At 47.8% G+C, this 23,790-nt stretch overlaps 1 protein-coding gene across 6 annotated transcripts in view; it reads right to left on the reverse strand.

Annotated features, from left to right (window-relative positions):
• The window catches only part of LOC118508445 (cadherin-99C), a 134,218-nt gene that overhangs the window by 48,830 nt on the left and 61,598 nt on the right, over window positions 1–23,790 (reverse strand). For all 6 annotated transcript variants that reach the window (XM_036048239.1, XM_036048240.1, XM_036048237.1 and 3 more), the window contains exons 3-5: window positions 7,253–7,689; window positions 6,189–6,367; window positions 5,969–6,091 (exon numbers count right to left, since the gene is read on the reverse strand). In XM_036048239.1, the coding sequence (XP_035904132.1) occupies window positions 5,969–6,091; window positions 6,189–6,367; window positions 7,253–7,595 (645 nt within the window). In that variant the 5' untranslated portion in view covers window positions 7,596–7,689. The remainder of the gene's footprint in view (window positions 1–5,968; window positions 6,092–6,188; window positions 6,368–7,252; window positions 7,690–23,790) is intronic.

Genomic DNA, 23,790 nt, shown 5'->3' on the forward strand with positions numbered 1-23,790 from the left:
GAGCACTAAAACCCCAAAAAAAAAACCGCTCAATCGGGCAGCAAAGTAGTCGTCACTAATTTGTTTGTACAAAACGATTCGGTGGGCCAAGCCGAAAATGAGAACCACGCATCAATCGGTTGAGTGGAAATTAAACTGCACCACCGCTTCACGGGCGCTCGTGATCGGTTTCGATTGTTTGCGTTGCGTTGGAAGCAGCGGGTTCGTCGCCTGCACAGAGCACATGTCCGCCTTGTTTGACGTGTGAACCAGCGGTGGTGTGTTTCGATTGTGTCACGAAACCGTTTATGATTTTGACAGGTTTGTTCGGAGATTGCTCAAGTGCACCCCGACGGCTTCATTTCTGAATGGGCGTAAAGTGACTGTAATGACAGCATTCCAATCATGGCGGCAGTTGCGCCGGTCGGAAATAGATTCCAATTGCAATCGTGTTACCATTCTGGAACTGTTTGCTGTAAAGAGTCGGGTTCGTTCTGCCCAAGAACGCGCTGATTCGACCCTGAGCCACGCGACATGACAAATGATGCCGTCTGACAGTATCGATCGATCGATCGCTTACCATGAGACTAGGATTGTTCTTCGTTTCCAGCGTATCAAGAGGCTGACCTTGGTACGATGCTAAATGGAAATAGGAAATTAATATCACACGTCGTTTAGAGCCCTTTTTTAAATTTTCCCAGCCCATACGAATTATAATCAACATCGGCGCTGTTTGGCGATGGAAGTGATTTATTTAACTACAACCACAAGGCACTTTGATACGGAATGGATTATTTTTCTCATCTCTTTGCGCGATTCGTCTGCACGAGATACCCATCCGATGTCGTAGGATACCCCTGGCAAAGGGCAGAAATTAATACAGACACAGTGATTTTCGATTTCAACAATATAATTAACGAGTATTCTCATCAAATTTTATGAACATGATTATCATCATCATCAGAGGCAACAGCATCAAGCATTGGTCCACGGTCGACGTAATAATCTTTTGCACATTTTGTGTTATTTTCGTCGACATCTTGGTGCGGACAATTTACAGCCTTGCGTGTCCGCACAGTCACACACACACACACATACGCGTGGCCTTAGTTGATGTAGACAACAGAAGGGTAAAAAACATTCTCCCAATTCTGTCTTTACCTACAGCGCAAACCGGTAAAATAAACAGCGCGTCGTTAAAAGGCTACGATAAGCGAATATTACGCTCCGGTGGATTCGTCTCGATCGAACAGGGCGGACGTAAAACGACAAACTTTCAATCAACAGCAAAGATGAGGCAGAAGCGAGCATTGGAATGAAAAGCAACGCACGGAAAAATTGGAACCTAATCAAGGTTGATCCTCGCCCACGGTTAACTGAACTGTGCGGCGGTGGTCCTGATTCCATTAGAGGGGTTGGGTTTGAGTTTCTCGGGTGTACGATCGGGACCACAGCTCGATAGCCATGCCTTGCGGTGGTGAGATGTATGGTTTGCCGAAGGGAGCGAAATAATAAACACCATTTTAATAGAAATTTGGCCATGTTTTGGTCGAAACGAAACGATCACTATGCTAATTTTCGTTCCCGGTTTCGAGCTAACTGTCATGGAGGTTTCCCTGTAGCTTTTGTCCGCCACGTCTTAAACAAGGGAGAAGAAAATTGTTGTTTAGCATCTGTTGCATGTCTAACGTTGTCAGCAGAGAACACAAGTGGCCGGATTCCTGCACCGACATGGTTTGGGCGGTATTACATTAGGGCACCGTCGCACGGGGATGCACCGTTTTATCACATTCCGTCGATCGGCGAATGCTTGAACGATGGGGTTGCAGCGAAAAAAAAAACCGATCTTGTTACGTCGCGATCAAGCGCGTACCGGGTAAAATGAGCATGTAGGGCATGGACATTTGCACAAATATGGTTATCGATTAATCCAGTTCTAGGTTGACGACGCTCGACGTCAAACGGGCAAACGGGACGCTCGTGCAAACTGCGGTTGTGGTAGGGTGAAGCAAAAACCACACACACACGCCAGTAATGAAATTCACAAGAAAATTTCTCCCTCATTAGAAGCTAATTCCTGTAGACGCTTTTTGTGTGTTTCTTTCTCCATTTTGTTTGACGGTTCGGTTCGTACTCGTGTGCTCTCCTGGACTGTCCCATCTGGTTTGCACTCTAACCAGTTCGAGACACCGTGTGCATATGGGGTGTATCGCGTGCAAAGAGTCGGCAACAGAGAGTTGCACGTCCTGCCCGGTGCTTCCTCATTCCTTTCGCTAGGCCTTTCCCTGCAATCGCGAATAGCTTATTTCACGTTAATTATATCATTCCGATCACCAACGAGAGTGTAGAACAGGTTCGTCTCTTACCCGCAACGCAAGTCACTCCCGCCGTGTGGCTTTTGCTGGTACGCTCGCTTCTCCCATTTAACGCGGGCACACTGACGCGGTCTTTCCGGCACCAGCCCACCACCACTATGATTCGTATGATATTATTGAATTTTAATCGGACTTCGTTTGACAGTTTGCTGCAATTAATTAACCACCCATAAATCAGTGAGTTTGGTCGCGGTAATCGATACGCGCACCGCTGCACCAAATGGGCGTTGGTTCACGAGGTGGAGCGGTAGGAGAAAAAGCGAAGACTTAGTGCTGGTGCTCTCCGGTCGCGGATCGCATTTCCTGTGATTTGATGTATTTTGTAAAAAAGCTAAACGACAAAACGGTGCACTGAGCTGTACCGCCGTTGCATTCGTCACAACAAATAGCAGTTTGCTGCAACGGGAGAAAAGTGCTCTCGGGTGTCGAGTTCTGGTCCATTTCAATTCCAATCACACATGCACATGTTCTGTTGGTTCATATTGCCCGTTTTAAACAAATCCCATCAAACGATCTGGCTCTCGATCAAAGCGGAACCCCGGAAGGTGTACGTTGAGCTGGTATGATAATCTAAACAATCATTTAATAAGAAACACTAATTGCGTAATTACCGACCGTTCGTACAGCATGGCGGTAAGTATGTGAACAGGCCGAATCGCGCCCATTTAAATGCCAGCACATTATTCATCGACAAGATCAAAGACTTTATTAAAATGTCGCCGATTTCCGCCGTCCCGAGTGTGTTGAAGATTTCGATGATTCATTCGTTCTCACAACCGCGTTGGGAACGAACGATGCAAAAGCTTTCCGGCCGGTGATTCCTTTTGCGCCCCGGGGGCATCTTTAACCTTAATATCACCGAGCAGCGGTTGCGGAATAGGACTTTCTAATTATCCTCTGCCCCACCGGCGTACCGAGCGGCTTTTAGTCTTTCGAATTAAATTGTGCCGGCGGGCTGCAGACGTGCACACGTACGCATGGCGCAGGCGTACAAGTGGCGTACTGGGTGAAAATAAAATATGACATGACATGTTGGCGATCAACGGGGAAGGGACACTGGAGACGAGGTGCCGCGAGGGTGAGGTCAAATTGAGTTGACCCGCGAATTGTGCGCGTGAGAGTGTTAGTTCCTGGATCTCACTTCCTTGGGTGCGTTTATGGAGCGCGATTAGACAATTTCGAATGTGTGTTTGAGGGAAACAAAAATTACTCTTCGATGGGTTGATCGCGTAGGGTTGTGATCTAAGTCACATAAATAAATCGCCGATTGTATCCTTTTGCTAACTCATAAAAAACGATCCAGCGAACGGCGCCGTGAGTGGGTTTTTTGTCACGGAACAGCTTTCTTCCGGTGAAGAGGATACCAATTAATTCGCCCCAACCATTCACTGCATTCTACTGAATATCGTTTCTTGTGCGTCCCCAGGTGCAAGAACCTTTTGGGAAGCGGTTAATCCGTTTTCTTCCTCACCCTCTCCTAATCCGAATGGGGTCATCTAGCAAACGGGGCGAGAAGAGAAATAAATCAAACCAAAGCAAAAGCGGTCCAGCAAGCGGTTCGAGACACGTCCGAAACGAACAGTGCTAATAATTTCGCTAAAAGCTTTCGAGGGTATTTGCTTTGACCGGACGGTTTAGGTGTGAGCTGGACCGTCGCCTGATGACCAGCCGGAAGGGACCGGTTTGGAGCTGCCAGTCCAAGGAAACTGCTTTCGTTCTTCCCGCATGTAAAACAACCCGTTTGCATTAGCTAGCTGGGATAGAATCATGGAGAAAGTATCACGCGTTTGTGAGGGATGATGAACAAGCCCGACCCGGTAAGTTTTGCTGTTGGGAACAACAAAGTTGTTAGCACGCCCACGAAAGAGTGCAAGTTTTTGCAGTGGGAAAGCCACACAACTAACAAAACGCATAATTTCGAGTGGAATTAATTAAAAATCTAATTACCAGTTTTGTCTGACTCACTCGGCCCAAACCAAATCGATGGCTGGAGGTTTATCGTCAAGGAAAGAAAAGCAAGGATCGAAAGCAAAGCGTCACGCGCTTTAATTATAGCTTCGGCTCGACCGATTAAAGCTACAGCAGGCGCTACCGAAACAGTGCCGCCCGGTAGGATGTAGCTAGTTATGTTTTAACCGCGCATCATTTTCAATGATGATGCTCGATCGGCGGATTCATCCCGTGCCCGAACGCAGCAAGGGAATGTGGAGTAGGGCACTGGCAGCGGAGGTAATAAATAAGTCACGAACTGTTTCAGCTCCATTTCTGCTTGCACAAACAAAGAATTAAGTATCGATAAGATCAATAAAATACCACCTTCCGATTCCGGCCAGCAGTGGGAAGAAAGCACTGCCTCGGCACAGGAAGGCAGTCCCGCGAGTAGTGGAGCAACTTAGGTTAGGTTTGTAAGATTATCCGCCGTTGGTGGGAGAGAAAAAAACATGCTGGAGAAATGGGAACGGAAAGATAGCGATGGAAAAATGAGCCTGCCGCACGCCGATTACAACAACAACCGTACACAGCGAGAGACATTTTGCAGCATTAATAAACTGGTGCAGTGAAGATCATGCGCGCACCCTGACACTGACGAACACGATGATAATGATGATATGGATGATCTAACACCGTACAATTACCGGCACACTGATTGCACGCAAGGGCGGTTATGCAATGGGCCGAAGTGGGTTACACCGATGGAGGATAGTTCTCACAGGGAAGGAAGCTTCTTGAGGTTCAACTCCACTCGTCGCTAGACTTTTTGCAGGCGCATTCCGCTCGGGTTCAATGGTTTCATAAATCTAGTTAGCCTTACCCGGAGCGAAAAAACAAAGCAATTTCTCCCTCCCCTTTATTCCCAGGCTTTAGTTAGCGATCTAGTGACAAGTTCTGGTGCCGCTTGTCCTTACCAGAATCTTTGCGAAACGGTGCATTGAATACCAACAGTGCCAACATTTGTATGGATAGGATAATGACACCGCACCGCGAACCCTTGCCTACATTCCCAGGCAACGCGAACGAGAGGACTTTTGTACAGAAGATGGAATGATATCATCGCTACAGCGCCGTGTAATATAATGGCAAAGTCGAGTAGCTCCAGCGTTCCACGGGGCGTGTGGGCAAACGATACGGCCACTTCAGCACCGCACAATGCATGTGCAATTATTATGCGTAACGAATTACGGGATGAATACGGGCGGGTCTCGTGTTTGGAATCCCTGCCGAGGGTTACCATGGCCCGTGCGTTTGCTGAACCGGCGCGCAAAATTATAGTTCAGCACTGTCCGTTGATCGGATCGGACACATCATGTGTGTTCACCATCGATACCGAGGTGCTGTTGCTGCTGCATTACCGTGCGACCCTGCCGTGCGACCGAGGTCGAACTGTACGTCCAAAGAAGGCCACGTACGCGTCTGTTTGTGGTGCGGCTGATGCACCATAAATAATGCAGCAAAGGTACGAACAGAGTGTGATGCCGTTTAAGCGCCCTCTTTCACAGCTCCCTGGATGGTTTGGGTTGGATGGGGGTTTGCTTATGATTCATCGAACGCCACGCAACTCGAGCACTGTTTATTCGGCGACGTCTGCCGATGGACGAATCTCGTGCGCTACCTACCTCGGGGACAGTTGTTTCGTAGGGTGTGTTGATAAACATCGGTGGATTATCGTTGACATCCGACACTCGGACGATGATTGGAATGTTGCGCTTGCGGCGCGTTGACCGCACCATACAGGTTATCTAGATCACGAACGCGGAGGTGGGCGGGAGAAAGCACGCAAACGAGAGCGATCAGTGATGGACGGGTTTTTTCGCGAACCGCGAATGCGCAACCTACCTGGAAGACGATGTGGCTGAGATTTTCCTCGTCGCGATCGAGCGGATGGATCAGGCGCAAGGATTTGCCATCCAGCAGGAAGGTCGGTTTGCCCTTTGGGAAGACTAGCTCCAGCGTGATGTCATCGTTCGGGTCACCGGAGATCGGTAGCTCCGGTGGATTTGTGTGTTGCGCCACGGCTGCAAATGGAATGGTGAAACATTCGAAACCGACGATGATCGGATCAGTAGAGCAAACAAAGCGGGGGACCTACATCCCGAACGGGATGGCATCAAGACCTATGCGTCCAATGAATGGGGTGACATTCTTGGCACCATGTTTGTTAAATTTTGTTGTTTGGCGAAGTTTTAATGTTAGCTGACAGCGGTCAACACAAATAGTAGGATTACTGACTTCATAAGAGACTTCATGAGTAAGCTCATGTTAGCGGAATGTAGTGTTCTACAGACGCTCCAAATGGCTGGATTTATCCTTCTCGAATGCTTTATGAGCCCTGCCCAGGTTCATAGCTATGCATTACACCCGTAGGAAGCTCTAATTCTGATTAGTGCCTGCGGGGGGCCAATAAGCTGCCCCAAAGTGCTGCCGCACGGTCACGAAGCACTGCTGCAAAACAACAAGTGTACCATTACGTTCCCGCCTACAGGGCACATTTTAATTGATTGTGTTTAACTTTTCTTCTCTCTTTCGCTCACATGCTTCAGATTGCATACGCCACTAAAAGCGACACGGTGCGGCAAATCGAATCGGGGTTTTGTTTCATTTGCCTGGAATGTGACTCCATGTTTTGGGCCGGAAAGGGATAATACTCGTGTACCAATGCAGCTACCCCACCTGCAGCTTTTACGGCGTGTGCCTGTAGGGTAGCCGCTGCAAGGTTGTAACGCTTGCCGCCTGTTAGAGTTTTGCACCAAGCACCATTAAGCGTCCTTTTGCACCGAAACCCCGCCCGAGGATGCGTTTGCCCCAGACGCAAATATGTGTCTATTTATGTGCGCAAAAATAAAACCGAACGGGGTTTTTGATGTTTTTTTTTTGTTTTTCGCTCGTCTCGTGATACTTACAGCTACCACGGCTTTCCTCAATGTCCAGAATGATGCTGGACTGGCCCGTTTCCACTTCGCACAGCTGCAGCTTCCCGTCGACGGTGGGTAACGCGCAGAAGGCGAGCAGTGTCGCCAGTAGCAGTGCACTGTGCGCCATTACGGCTGGTAGGATGGGTTTGGACAGAAAGCTAGTCACCATCATTGTCGGGTGGGGGGGCTGCCGCGTTCTGGTCGACCGTTCTCGTCGCAACCGCGGCCGATCGTGTCCGCTGTTGAGCTGCTGCGGTGGTGGTGGTTGCTGCTGGTCCCGTTTCGTGACGATCGATTCCGTCGATCGAGTGGTCGTGGTGCTGATAGTCATTTCCGCTGGTGTCACCGCGTCCGGTCGCAATGTCACGCTGGCTGGTCTAGCGATGCTGGCGAGTTGCTCCGTACCAACGCAGCAGCCAGTGTGTCTAGAAGGGAGAGCGAACCAACGAATTAATTAAAGACGCATACAATTCTGAGATCGGTGCAGGATTAAAACAGGGTAGGCAAGTAGCGAATGTTTAGCCGGCTTCAAATTATATATTCATATGTTATGGTGAACCGATAATGGCATCTAGAACGGACCACCCCGCCCACGACCCGACCATGTGCTTCGTGGGAAACGGAACACAACGGGTCACCACCTGCATGAAAATGATACGTACGGGACAGGTACGCGTACCACCAACAATTAGTGATACTTTTAATCAATTAACATACTAACTAGAACTAACAAAGCATTGCTTCGGTCAGCAGCTCGGTTTGCGTTTGTCTTCCAGTCGGATCAAGTCGTGAGGTTTGCTTACGATTAGCATAGCCGCAGAGCAAAGGGGGACCCAAGGAGAGAAAGCGAAGCACGAGCCCATCGGGAAGTGGTTTTGTCCGTATCGGAACGATTAGAAGATTAATAGCGTGAAGCAAAAATGGTAATTCCATTTCCGCCAGCGACGCTACGCAGAGATTAGTCATTCGTGAGGAACTTGTTTCTTTGTAACGCTTGTAAAAGCGTCATCTAATCTTCCTTCGATTTCCAAAGGGTTTTGATTCGCGTTGTGGGTGATTTGGATGACTGTTGTCTTTTTAAAAAAGATTTAGTAAAACGAACTTACAATTTGAAGTATTGAAAAGGGTCCCAAGGTATACAAATGACCTCCAAACAACAAAAAAACATTCAATTTCCTTGACATATTTGCACATTGCGATCGATCGCGAATAAAATATGTTAGGTTCCCGAACGCCTCCCCCCCCACTCGAACAGCTTTTGCGAAGGTAGGCATGAAAAATGGGATTACATTTTTTACACGATCGCACACATTGCTCACCATTTGACCAAACGTAACGATCGTTAGAAGCAATGTGTCGCTGGAGGTTATCGATCACCTTAGGTCGAACGATGTTGAGCGCGTTGATCAATTGGGTAGTCCGGTTTTTTCGTTGTTGTTTGTCGTTGGCCATTCATTCACCAGCGTTCACCTTGCACACTGCACGAATGCACGATTTTTCCCAAATGAAGCCGAGCAGATAGGACGCAAAGATTAATGATCCTGTTCCCGTTTGGCTCGCCTTCAAACGCGCATGGTTCTTGGTTTGGGTAAAATTGAAACTGTATACACAGATGCTGATTCGACGGCGAAAAAAAAGGCTCAAACCGATCATACCTCGATCGAAGTAATTAAATATTCAAATGTAAAGCAAAGTGCACCCTGCGAATGGTCAGATAAAATTACACCTGTCCGGTTAGCCGTAGTACGGAGCCGCCCGAGCCCGGCCGTAAGGATTTGGTGGTGTGATTTGGAGCAATTTTGAAAACTAAGGCTCGTCCGTTTGTGTGCATTTGGGTGTTGCGAACCGGTGGCCAACCCTTACGGACTGCGCTAAAAACGCACCGCCTGCCAACAGGGTCATGATTGCAGTACGGCAGCCAAAGATGCCTGGTGATAGATTGCGGGCGCTACGTGTTTGCTTCCATTTCTGGGCACCGAGATAAAGCACACTCCCGTACGTCCCGACCCGATCGGTTGGTGTCCTCCGGTCAGAGAAATGGAACATAAATTTTGCATTTGCGGCAAACCGGCATCAAAACCTTACGCAACGTGCGACCGAACCTCTCGATCTCCGGGACCCGATTCGATGCGAGAAGCTTGATCGGTTGAACGCAACCTACCGGTACCGGGAAATGTTCGTTAGCGGTGCGGTTTGAAAGATTTTCCCTGATACTGTGCACACACTGTACCTGGGCACTGGTGCAACAACAAGTGCAGTAGGATTTTCCATGTTCGGGTCTGTTTTCAGGCAACCCATTCTCCCGGCAGGAATGTGGCATGCATCGCGCTAATAAAAAAGAGTGTAACGACGAAAACTGATTTGCCCGAAGCGTTTGTGGTGTTGGAGCGTTGGTTGACTCGGGCGAAAGTATACCTACACACACACACACACCGTATGCTGGTATCCGTAATCTATCCGCGGACACATTTAACGAGCGTCCCCATTTGGAACCATTTGGCCATCCGCCAACGATCGAGCTTGGGGTTGCTTCTCGTGGTTGGCGTTTTTCTTAAACTAACGCAGGTAAGTTTGGGGCTCATTATGCTGGCCCTCCGATGCGGTGGAAAACCGACGTTCTTGGTGCAAGCAAAAAAAAAAAAAAAAAAACGGCGAACGGCAGTCTAACAGCAACGGAGCAAAAATGCTTAACCTTTTCTGTGATAGCTTTCTGCCCGAAGGGCCCCCCCTTTTTTCGTGGGCATTATTTATGGCCCAATTTACCCAATCGTCGTTAATAATAATACCTCGTAAATTATTTCCCTTCGTGAATGTGAACCAGTTTCATTTTCCGCCCAGGAATCTTGTTATTATTCAGCCTAAGGCGGCTGCGGAAGACTGTTCTGGCTGGCACCGTTCTGAGCGGTCACACTCCAGGCGATCCAGGCCGAGAATTAGCAAGCTTTTTTTTTGACGACTTCATTAGGGACCGTGTCGTGAACGAGGAGCTGTCTTTGAGCGTAGTTTTGTCAATTTGTATCCCATTTCCCTGGTCGTGTTTATCGACTTTTCTTTCTAACAAGGTCATTATATTAGAGTAGCACTTTAGTTGCTGTAAGTGATCAAATTTGTGCGCAAATAAGGCCACACAGCTGGACATACCGGAGGCAAACCAAACACCGGAGCAATTCATCTTCCCAAACCATGTCGGTCCGTCTTCCTCCACAAAACACTTCTACGTGTGTTCAAAATTCAGTAGAAAATGTTTATAATGCGTGTAATAATGATTACGATGTTGATTAATGGTGAAAATATTCTTCAACTCCAACTACACGCCGTCCTTGCGACACGGACACACGGGCAGCAATAACCGGAAGATGAAAGAAAGATAACGCAAACCACCGAAAACCGACGCGCGATGGAAGCGTAAGCTTCACCGGCAACGATGAAGATGCAGCCGCGGTTGCATTGTTAATGCAACATGAGCGCGCGGCATTCGTTTTTGGCCAGATCGATCACCCATTTATCATGTGCCGTGGACATGGGCTGCAGGCCGCGAGAAGATGCGCGTACATTTTCACCCTTCGGGGCCGCGCATGCACTGGCCGATAGGTGTTGAGCGAACCGGTTATGCGTGCATTTGGCGATGTTGCTGCGATTCTACCTGTTGTGGATGGGAATTCCGGTCTACCGGCCGGGAACGCTATGTCTCGGCACTCACACGCACCACCGCAAGATGGTCTTGCGACGCATTGCCCACCCATTCCGGCAGGGAAGCAAGCCGCAATGTAATGTGTCAGCCGGTGCGAATGGACATAAATTGTGACATTTATTTATTGGGCCTGTCCTGGTGGGAGTGTAGCGCTGTACTACAGGTTTTGATTTAGTGGCCAGTGTTGGCGGTGTGTTGATAAGCGAACTTTACCCCGCCTTTGAACGAAACATAATCGTACGTTTTAGCAAAGCAAGTGATGTACGAAGCTGTTAGACGAAACGCTGATAGTGATCTTTGCTGATACATTGCCGGTAAGAGACGGGGAAGACATAATCTTGTACGTATAATTGCATCACTCGATCATCAGCAATTATGACTGGATATTACTCTGACTGGTCTCAGGTATGACGAGCGTGATGGAACAAGTTTGTTTGATAAGAGCGAAACATTATTGTACATTAGATGTAATCTCAACACGCCATCACCGAGAGCCAATAGGATATGTTTCGAAAGGTATACAGCATGTCATTTACTATTAAAATGGATGGAAAACTATAAACCGTGAAAATTCGAGTTAAAGCTCAAATTAGGCCGTTGTTGAAGAGTTTGTCTATAATAATTCATAATAAATTAGGTGATGCCGGTATCAATGAAATGCATATTTGGCAAAATAATTTATAGATACACCTGTTTTTGATTATGAAACATGACTGTATAATTAGAAAACCAAACTCGAAAGGTCCCCCACAAAAAAACTTGATTTGGCAGCAAAAAACTTGCCACAATGAAATCGGATTGCCATAAAAAAGCAGAAAATTTTGCTAACTATAATTTATATGCAATTCGTTATCATTTCCATTCCATTTTATGTTTCCTATTAGCTCCATCAATCGTGAATCAGCGGGTTCGGTTGACCAGCTTTAGGATGGGTGATAGAAGCGATGCATGTGCCGCCCTGTTCGATATTCACCTGCCACGAGCTGGGATGAGCAAGGCGCACGCAGGGGTGTGTTATAAAATAGATTCCTTGCGTACGATTCGTGTGCGTTTCCTTATACCCTCACCGCCATTACGACCCATAAATTATGCATAGAAAGACCGAATGACAACAACTTGTTAAATCAATTAAAACTCGTTTTCACTTCGTTCATTCAACGTACGACTCCCCGACGGGTTGTGTCCCGATGGGAGGGGTGGAGAGGAACCATTGAAACAGTCTAGGTGCCCGGTGGACTTTAGCACAGACGTTATTCGCCCGACAGCCAAAATCCTGTGGGTTGACGGTCGCCGGGTTTGCGTGTACTGATCACCTTGTTTCCCATCGATTGCAAATGGACCGTGTGCGTTGCTTTGCCGGGATCTTCGCACACGGGTAGGCGAATATGCAGCGTGGCAAGGCTGAACGCGTACCCAGATAAGATCCAAGATCTTTCACTTCAGTTCGCATGTGCGTGTTGGATCTACTCCCTTCGGGTGTTTTTTCTTCTGCAAAATCTTCCAACCTCCGCTAGTAATGGCTGGAGGTGAGCTTAGCTGCCTGGCAGCTGGATAGATAAAATGTTGACTTGTTTGGCAGTTCCAGCGAACACAACGAACGTAACGAACGAGCGTAACACGTAGCGGGTTGTCCAAAAACCGGGTGGGAGTGGGTGGGAACAAGCGGAGGAAACTTGACAATTTCGGGATATGCTGCCACCGGGCAGACAGGCCGGCGGGACCCGTGAAGGACCTGCGGTGAAGACCTCCAGGAGGTACACAAATTAAACAATCCACCACCACCACCACAATCCGGTCGTGTAGCAGCAGCAGTCAAATGTGTCTCCTCCCGTGGAGTGCACTTTTCATTTCATTTTATGACCCGGCCGCTTCTTTCCGGGGACCCTTTCCGGACGTCGGTTCGGGATTGAAGGGGTTGCTTCTTGCTGTGCGATTCTCCATCACGGTTCGGACCCGTAGATAGGTCGTCCTCCCGGTAGTGGTTGGCGGATGTTTGTAGGGATTATGGGCACACTTGTTTTCGCCTTGTATGGCGCAACGGCAGCAACAACATTCAGAGCGGCAGCACACTTCCTGACCATGGTTGCGATTTGCGTTCAGTGGTTGTCCAGCGAACCGAGCGTCGTGTGGTGCTTGTCGATTGGATTATTTATTTTATTTTTCCATTTAATTAGATGTGCACTTGGACATTGTTTGGATATGCGTGTTTTTTTTGCGCATGGAGTCAGTGCCCTCTAATGGGTTGAGCGACAGATTTCAGCCCGTACAGCATGAGTACGGGCATTCAAGAAAGTCTAGCATTTGGGAAATCAACACACCAATTTTTCTTTCACCCTAGCTCTTTCTCTACCCTTGGTCTAGTTTTAATTGATTTTGCTTGTAACGGTTTTGCAAGATGGCTGATGTTTTCAACCGTTGCAGGGCACGCTTTCCGCCTACTGCACACCGGGTGGTAAATGTTTTGACAGGCGGGCAAATGCAACTTTCAGGACTGGTTTCAATTACAGGGAGCGTGCCTGCTAATTATTGATCACAAACGGCCCCAAACGGTACATCGGATAGGTTCGGTTGGGTTTCCTTTTTGTCTTGCATCCACTCTAGCGTGGATGATGTTACCTTATGCAAGCAAATTAGTTAAAACAGGAACACTCGAAAAGAGAGTGGGCTTGATCTGGGGACCCGATCGAAACGCCGCTGGATATCCCGATAATGAACCGCTGAAGCTGCTTAACACTCTACCAGTCCATCATCAATCCTTCGATTCCTTTCACCGTTCACGGGTCTAAATGATTAGTTCCTGGACCAAGGGTTTACCGTTGTTTCCCCCCCACCCGCCCCCCATTTGACTCTTCTCGTTTGGTGACAGGAAATGTATTTTCGCATCGTTTCCCGCACGGATAGCGGGGCTTGCAGAAATGCGCAACTATTTTCACACAAAGCTACCGAAGACGATCTGCTTGGTGTGTAAAAATATGTCTTCCTGTTCAATATCCACGTCTGCCATCTGAATCTTCACCGACGGGGGTTCACCAGGTTTAAATGTGTTAATTTGTCTTCACTCATTTAGCAAACCTCTCACTCGTTATGCTTTGTGCTGGGGTTGATTGCAAACGTTAAAAAATAATTTACTAATTTACACCACATCTTGAGGGAGGTTTCCTGCGGCTGGTTGCGTTGAAATCACTTGTTTTAGTGGTACAATTCGCGGAGTGAAGTCTTCGCTTGCTGCAAACGGAATTTCAGCTTGCACGGTACGGTGCGGAAAGAGCTTCGAAAAGTGCAACAGCCATTTTACACCGTGATCGATGATGACTTCTTGTCCATCTGCGGCTGACATACCTTACACACTTCGGTGAAACTTTCCTGCCTACAAACCGGCGTCGTCGTCGTCGTCGTCGTTGTCCTCACTGATCCGTTCGTTATGTAAATCGCTTCGCACCGTCAATGAGCAGTCATCAATTCTAGACTTTCTCCCCCTTGGTTTAAGGTTGGAACCTTCGGAACGATACCGGTAAATAAATCACTCTCACTTCGGTCTGCGGCCAGGAGTCCTTCCGCGTGCTATCACTGTCAATCACCTTGCCTGTTGTCTTGCCCTACCTTGTAGGTGTCTTGTGTAAATTCTCTTCCCCCCCCTCCCTCGGTCTGGTTCGGTCGTTAGACGGCTTGACATTTATTTCCCTTCCGAGACATCGGTTATAGCGAGTGAGGAAGACACCGTTGCCATGACACGCCGATGAGGTGGTAGCTTTGATGTACGAAACCTCCTGCAATTGCATGGTTTCAGATCGTGCTGCACGCTGACTCATTGTTGCAGGAGTACTCTAATTAAAGTAGCTTCTAAACCTCGATGCCAAGGGACAGGAGAAGCGAGGGCGGAGACTGTAACGTCGGTGGTGGAGGTGTTCGAAAGCAAGCAAAAGGAAACAATGGACAATTCTTCTGCTCCTCTCCGATAATGGGTACCATGACTGACTCATCGTTCCGCAGCATCATCAGCGGAGCACCATTCAAGTTCAATCGCTCGCATTTTCATTCAACCATCATCATCAGCAACCAACCCGCCTTCGGCCTTACGTCTTTTCCGCTGCCATGGTCATCGAACGATGCGTTCAATATCACGACGATCGCATTAAATAAAATTAGCCTTTGCTACACATAAACCAACCCATAAGCTCGCTCAAAGTAACCGGAGTCGCTTGATTTCGCAGGGCAGGGAGTTTTTTTTTCAATGCTCGGTAGCTTTTGGTTTTCTACTTCTTCTTCTTCTTCTATTTCCATCCCACCAAGAGCCAGACAAAAAAATAGGGCGCGTTCGAAGAATAGTGTGCTTTCGGCGCCAATCAGCTTCAACACGGCACAATCGATCGAAACGGAGTAAACCCAGCCGTTGGTTGAAGTCTAAATAATAATACTTACGCCGAAATTGAAAGTGATTTATGATGACGTAGCGCGGCTGGGACGGAACCCCAAAGTCTAACTGCCCTTCAAACTGTTCCATACTTAACCAGTTAAATAATACTTGCACATTTTTTCCCTTTTTGTGCATACTTTTTTCTTACTTCATTCCGCTGCTAGCCTGCCAGATACTGTTGTCGATTTATTCTAATTGTGAACACAACAAAGGTTAACCCTTCGACGCTTGACTCGCTTTATGGTGCTCGGGGTGAAAGGGCACCGTGAGACGGGCGAAAATGGTGTCCAATTTTCGAGCCCAGCGTTAGTTCAATTGGCTCTGCATGGTCCGTCCACCGGTGCACCACACGGCGGTAGGACGTCAAATGTCAGAACTTTAACGATAACGATCGTTCGCTTGTAGCCGCACGCCGCATTCCCCGTATGTACCCGATGGAGTAATAAAAATTATATCTCAGTTCTGTTGTCTGTCGCGCCTCATCGCCGCGGAGTTCAAAGATTAACGGTCTGCGGGTTGAGAGCGGTTGCGAAAAGCTGTGCTGTCCGTGCTGGTGTACGGTTGAAGAAGCGTAACACTAAAAACCCCCAACGGTGATATTTTCATTTCCACCAAAAACACTTCTCCACAGACAGCTGATTGTCGTCGTCGGCGGTCGTCCGTATCTCGCTCTCGAAGCTCTTGTTGGGTTTCTGAAGATTGGCTCTGTTGATTTTAAAGCTCAAGCATTCCGGTAGCATCGGGCCAACGGAATCCGTTCCTATAGGCAACCATCTTCGAAAAGGACCACTTTCGATGGCACGAATGCCACGAAAACCGATCGCATGCAGAAACCGATAAACTTTCACTCAACCCCGGTACTCCGATGGGAAGCGCATGGATGGATGCCGGAGGTTCGGGACGGACAAACATAAAACCGTCATGACCCAGCTGAAACGATCGCGCTGAAGCATTTCGCTTTCTGCAGTAGCCATAAAACAAACAGCGACGAACCACCAGCACCGACGATCATCGCCGGAATGTTTCATCGTATCGTCCACAATCTCTTCCTACTTCAGCATCAACCACCCTGAAGACGGAGGTGATCGATCACAAGAGGCAAGCAAGCAGGCAAAAATTCAAAAGCCTAGAGCCATCCAGCGACAGTGATAATAGATTAAACATTTTTCAATAATCACACAAAAAGATGTACGCTGTCACGCTATTGCCCATTTGCCTGGGGAATGGGATGCATCGCTCGGCGCTTTCGTGCTGCTGCCTTTTTTTGTGGTTGTTGTTAAGGGGATTCTTTTAATGACACGCATCATTGGGGTTGAGTTTTTACTTCTACGCACAAAAGAGGAAAAATTTCCTCTTGGAGAGAGAGAGTGAGAGCAAAAAAAAACTCCACTCCCGGAGGTTCATTTTAACCATCGAAAATGCCACCAAAACATGACCCCATTCGAAAACTGGTTGGGGGGCGTTCTTATTATTGGCTTTCTCGAAGCAATTTAGCTCGCGATTGAAAAGAAGCACCGAAAGTATTGTAAGAAACATAATGTGTGAGAGAAAAAAAAAGCCTCAACGTTACCCTGTAGGATGCAGGAAAAAGAAATGAAGTGTCCAACCCACCTCCCGAGGGCTGAAAATCGGACATCTTCCATGGATGGGGTTGGACTTCTTTTTTTTTTTCTTTCTTTTAACTCCCCAGCATACGTAGGGAGAACGCTTGGCAATGTGTTGGCCTACTTTCGCTTTCCGCGTGGATATGTGTGTTGTGTGATGTGTTGTCGTACAGCGAATGGATTAACAGAAGACCCGAGACCTATCGGGGTTGGGGATGATAACATTCTCATACATTCGATTAACGCATCATGTACTTTGCGTGTGGAAGCATACTTTTGTAGGTAATTTGTTATTTGTTTTTCTTTGCTTCAATCACGTGATTGTAACACCAATTCCTGTTGATTGTCTTGCAGCTACCGGTGTGGCGAGAAAATCCGGTTTCAATCCGTGGTTTTTGTCACGTCAAAAAAAAAATTATTCACCCTTCCGAGAAGAAAGCTGATGCGGAGTCGAAAACGTCCGAATCCTCGAAAAATCAATCCGATGATTTACAACCCCCGCTCGAAACGGCGCATGCAATCAACGCACCTCTGTTGTCGTTGGCCCCACCGACAGCTTAAGAGGTACGTGACCCGCGGTCACCCTAGCCGAGGGTTGAACTTTGAACGGCAGCGGCAGCCTCAAACTGTGGTGCTGATTTATGATTGTTTACATGTGTTTGCGTACATTGCGGGTCGATATATCTCGGACATCTTATAAAAAAAAATCACGAGCTGGAGAAACTTATAGCGAGTGAGAAACTCGAATTTATGGGACCGTTTGATGGGCGCACAACAATTTGCCAAAAAAGTAAACGATCGTTTTATTCGCCAATTTTAGCAGTTCGCAGCATGTGCTACCTCGCTACGTGACACTTTTTTGCAACCCTCAACCCGGTGCGAAAATGTAAATATTGGTGCCGGTTGATTGTGTCACCCGAGGACGGTAGGTAGGTCGAACAATTGAACTTTCCATCTCAGCTCATGCGTCCGATGAGTGTGTAAAATCGAAGCGTGATTTATCGCATCATAAATCATCCATCACCACCGTCGAAAGGATTTCTCAAGCGCGAATTTTATGCATCGACCCGTCCTTCGCGCTCTCCACCGGGAAAGAGGGTTAGGTTGCAATTATAGGCGACGATAGGCGATTTCCCTTTTAGGTTTTTCGGTGCACATTGTCAACCACATTTTTGCAGCTTTTAATGCTCGCACCCCAGCAGAGGCCCACTTATCGTACATCATCATCTTCACCGTGGCCAATCGTCAGCGGTAGTGGCCATGGCACAGTGTGAAAAGAAATAAAACTTATCAAGATATTGCTCGGTGCGCCCGTTCGAACACAGATGAATAAACAACATTCACACCCGTTTTGGGCGAGATATATTTGGACGGATGGTCCAACACCGTCCGTTAATCGTGCATGTTCACTTATCGCGATTACAGCGAGTGATGCCATCGCTTTCGTTTTAGCCTACTTCCCGAAGGGACAGTAGTTCTCGCATTCACCTTCCTTTCACAACAACAAACATCCCCCACAACGAGCAACACGGTGGGTTAAATACCTAAAACTACATCTGTTCTCTCACCTCCGAATGCGAGCTCTCCGAGCCGATGGAAATCAAAGCCCTTTCCTAACGAACTGTCCGCAGGGAGAACGAAATAGTGGCGGTGTTGAATTTGCATTCAAGAATCCACCACGTACAGTGAAGCCGACCGAATTCCGTTAACCGCGATAGAAGAAGGGAGAATTTGCAGGACAGCTTCAACAATTTAAGCTCACCGCGGGTGCACTCATGGAAAAGGGGTTCACCTGCATTTCCCGTTCAAAACGGTGTGCGGTGTGGTAGCTAAAGAATGCTCGCCCTTCACATACAATGCGGAGAACGTTATGGGTGGGTGGGTACACGTTGGGTGGCATTTTCTCTTCACCCCGCAGTGAAGCATTTAGGACAGTCAGGCTTACAAACGCAGTGGGATAGCCTAATGATCCCCTTTTCGTTGGTGTTCTTTTTTTTGCGTTCACCGCTACTAACGGTGGATTGGTACCGTTCAACTACGTCCACATGGCGGTGCAGTTGCACCGGTGCTCATTTTCCCACTATTGTGCTGACATTAAGTCACCAGGTTATATGTGCACGCCTTACACCTGAGCACGGGTTTCCCCTGCCTTTGAATAGCATTCGTAGAATGTTTTCTTATGTACCACCCTTACTGTACAAGGTGGTATATCGGATTGCAGAATATTACACACACACACACACCCATGGACAGATACATGTATGCATGTGTCATTTACACTGTTCTGTGCACGTATTGTAAAGGAGGCAAATATCGCAACATTTAACACATCGATCGTGTTTCCGCTTTTCGGTTCGATCTTACGCAAGACGTTACCACCCATTTGTTGATGCATCCCACGTGTTGTATTGATCGGTTTGCTTGATCGTACAAGGAAGAAACACCTGTTTGCTGTCAAAGAGCAACGCTAGCATGCTTTCCCTTTTCGTCGCGAGGGCTTTCAGCAAAGGATGGCAGAGTGAGTCTAAGGTTTGTTGAGCGTTTCGTGCAAATGTCACTCATCGATTGGAAGGTTGGGCGAGTGCCTCGATCCATCCTTAACCTCGGTCGATCACTTCACTCTGGCTCGGCATCATTTGCTGCCGTGTTGCGTGTGCTCAGGTGCATCGCAAACGACAATGTCTTCGAACGCAAACCCATTTATGGGCGAAGTAATCAATCAGTGTGCATCATGTACGATCATCTCGTGCGTCGTCGGCTAGATGCGAACGAGCGATATGCCATTACGCCGGTAGTGACGACGCCGTATGAATAAGTACGTTACAAAATCTAAACTTTGGCCTCCCGAAGCCGAAGTGCAAGTGCACCCGTGGCGCACGATACTGCGAGCTGTGAATGAATTCCTGCCCATGTCTGCCGAGGCGAACATGTGAAACGTGGCAGTTGCAGGAGGTAGACGATACCACCAAGCACGGCAGCTAATCAGTGGTGATCGCGTTTGGAAGTCTCGCCGAAGGAAACCACCACGAGATGCATTCATGCTGTGCTGATAGCCATCAGCTGGTGCCGATGAATGTCACCGGTGTTGCACTCCGGTGCATCATTTAGAAAGTACGGTGACACGATCTGGTCTGGCTGGAGATGCAACATTGTAGCGGAGCACTGGAGGCTCGGCTTGTCATGTTCTTCACGATAATCATGATCCGCAAATGGGGATCCCATAAGGGAGCGGAGCTTGTGCCTATTGACTATTCAAATTTTCCCATGGCTTGCATTCGTACGCTTCCTAATTGATGTAAGCCAATACAATGTAACACGCCGTTTCTTGTTTTGGAATCTTTTTCGCAAGCTTACAACCATTGGTATTTTGCTTCACATATTAATATAAACTGGACAATATCTAGCATTTAAGCATTTACCATCCCACCAAACACATCTCATGTTTTTTTCTCTTCACACGTGATGTTACCTTATCGAGCGATCGAAACCATACCGGAATGTTTCGGTCGGGCAGGATCGAATTTCCTCCCGATACTCCACATACCAAAGCCCAAAGGGAACGAGGTGTGCAAATGTAATTAGAAATCCATTTATCACTGTCACGAGCCGGTTGTACCTACATCGGCGCAAGACAAAATACTAAACAACCAACCCTGCCGGTATCCCATCACTTAACCGAGGGCTCCGTAGGATCAGTACGAAACTGACCACAGGCCAATGATGACGCCATTTACGGACCTGCCTCAAAGTGCTGGACGGGAGGAGATAGAGATGAAAACACAGAAACTGCTTCACTTTCTACCAAAACCGAACCACCGTAGATACGTGGCTCATGCTCGATCATGTCTGTAGTTGAACCAGTGCCGTATAATGGAGGCGCAGTTCGACCTGAGCAAGCTGGCCAGTTTTATTAATATTAATTTCTTCGTCCGATAATTGCTGTCTTTTTCCGGCTCGTTTGTTTCGATCGTGGTGGTAGCTTTGGGTTTTTTTTTGTTTTGTTCGTTTTGTTTTCTTGCCAGTTTTTTGTTGTTGTTTCGATCGCTATGGTACGATGGGATTCGTGTTTTGCTGCCGCCGCCGCCGCCGCCATGCTTGCTAGACGACTGACCCAAGAGCTGGCCCAGATATGATCAACGTGCTCACCGTCTGCAAAACTATCCTTCGGCCCGGTGTGATCATAAATAATATTCCAGCGAATACGGCGTGTGATCAGCCAGCATTCGTAGTGCGTCAGAAAATCGAAAGGAACTCACGCTCATTTGGTGTGACATGGTAAACGAGCCAGCGAACAGACATACCACCAAACAAAAAATGGGTAAAATAAAGACGAATTAAAAAGCATTTAAGATGGATAAACATCCCAATAAACAGATGTATATTTACTAAAAGTATACTAATAAAACTGTAGTTCACGGCTTTCCCCTAACAGGAAGTGGCTGCAGTTAGCACCATCATGTGGCTCACGCTAATTACACGGACCGCATCGAAACACTCGGTCTCAGAGACCCCCGAAAAGGATTACCTTTTTCTTGTGTGACCCTTCTGGGACCCAATCGAATGTGGAGAGATGTTTTATGAATTATATGCGACCGAGTTCGATCCACCTGCAGCTGATGGCTATGGTTTAAAGAGGGGTGCCCCCAAAGCTAATAAAATCGAGCAGGAAATGACAAATCTTTTCCCACTCGCATGAAGTTTCGAGTCGACTCGGTTGATAGTTGTCCGCTTTGTATCAACCACTTTCGTAAGCCCCCAAAAATGCACCTCGAACACTGTTTGTGAGTCAAGCAAAATGGGACAGAAAAACAAAACAAACCCAAACCGAAAACCAATACAGAAGGAAACAAACGTACGATTTGATGCAGGAGATTTCTGGTGCCGCAGGAGGAGGGTTTTTGCTTTCTGGGACATTTCCGGCCCGGCCGGTCCGGGGATTGGGTTCGGAATTAAATCGTATCCCTTCGAGCGGTTTCACGTCGCTATAAAGCCGCACGCATTAAGGTATGAAATATCGGAGGGCTTAACGTTCCGCCTCGAACGCGCTATGGTTGCGTTAGGGGTTCGACCAAGTCCGTCCGGCCTGCCATCCGGTACGGGACGATGAGAATCGGGCCAGTTGCACGAACCGAACACTGCCGGTGGCGTCACTGATGATGTCGCGATGGGGCGAAGATGGTAGTTTGATGATAAAGCAAACCAACCAACCAATGCCAAGCAATGCTGGAAGAATACCCCATAAACTGGTGCACCGCGTTCATATTTTCCATTCGTGTTTCCATAGCCATCGTTTATTTTCCATTTTTTTAACTACTACCTTCCCTCCGGTCCACACCAGCCAGAACGCAATTGGAAGCGCAGAACGATGCTGGTGATGATGCTGCTGGTGCCAGTTTATGCTACGTGTGGGAAAATTCCTTTCCCACCCTTGGGGCAGAACCCTTGACGGTTGCAGCCGGTTGTGTAGCCCGAGCAGGCTAGTTGTGGCGAAGAAAATATGTTATCCTGCTCAACGTGTGATAAATTCAACCACAAGCAGATGAAAAGTCGAACGAAACACCTTCACTACGCGAGGCGATAGTCTGGGCCGCCCGATGAAGGTCGCATGAATATTGCCTTAATAGAACGTTCCGTGCCCCTTATCTTCCCCGATGCCTCCTGGGCCGGAGTGCTTCTGCATCATTCGGGCTACATTGTGCAATTGTAGTCAATGTCCTCGCAGCTCGCGTCAACCGGTGCACGAGAGATCAAAATCGGGAAGGACAGAACCGCTCCAGGGTGTGTGGTTGCCGACTCCCGGTCTGGAAGCGATAAATAATCAACCGATGGTTTTTGCTTTCAACGAGAGCTACCTCAACCGTGTCGGGCGCTCTGGGCAGGCGAGCATTTCTTTCCTTCTTCGCGCACCTTTTGTATACAAATAAAGAAGGAAGAAAAAAAAGGGGGCTTCAGTGATTAAATTCACCTCGTGGACTCTCGTGGGACATTGCTCGTCGGGGGTAGATTGAATAATGTGAGACAGTGCAAAGTGTACTGCGATTGCAGCCATGACAGCCAGCAGATCGCAGAGCTGACATCGACGGGTGTGGATTTTGGAAACAGTCGTTCCTTTTTTCTGGAGCATGTCCTTCTGGAAGCGAGTTTCACCCTGGCTGACACTACACTCATAAATTGATCAGAAATTGCATACGATCACCCGTGGCCGTGGTGAAGCACCAACTGTCCTTCGTTAATGTAATCCCCCTCCGAACGACAACAATTGTGCATAAGCAACTGCACACGATGCACTCTTGTACCGATCAACGATCCGTCCGTCGATGCAACAAAAAGGACTCATCAAACTGTACGGCGGCGTAGGACGCTGGCTTGGTTAATGTTTTGATTTATGTGGAGCTCGACCTGCCGTGCAATCCTCCTGACCCGTGCGTACCGAGCTTCTCGGGATCGTCGGGCAAAGGAGAAGGAGAAAGTTAATCAATTCGGTTGCACACGTTGTGCTTGTTTTTGGTGGTCGGCTATTTATACATTTTTTTCATCCATTGCCTACGGTGGCCCGTGTTATGTCGATGTCTGATGAACGCCCGTCGGAAAAGGTCAATCGTTCGGGAGTCAGAAGTCAATGTTACGACGCTATGCTTGCGCTGGTCGATCAATTACGATTTAAATTACTTTTATCACCGAATTTAATGATGAATTTGTGCCTTCAGACTGAACTTCAAGGCAACAGATGCAAAACGTATTGCGTCGGGCGCTTGATTTGCAAACCGGATTGACGGGCGATGGATGTGCGTTGGTTGGGCGTTACGGGTATTGCATA

The sequence above is a fragment of the Anopheles stephensi genome, chromosome 2 (genome assembly GCF_013141755.1).
Source record: "Anopheles stephensi strain Indian chromosome 2, UCI_ANSTEP_V1.0, whole genome shotgun sequence".
Classification (NCBI taxonomy): Eukaryota; Metazoa; Arthropoda; class Insecta; order Diptera; family Culicidae; genus Anopheles; species Anopheles stephensi.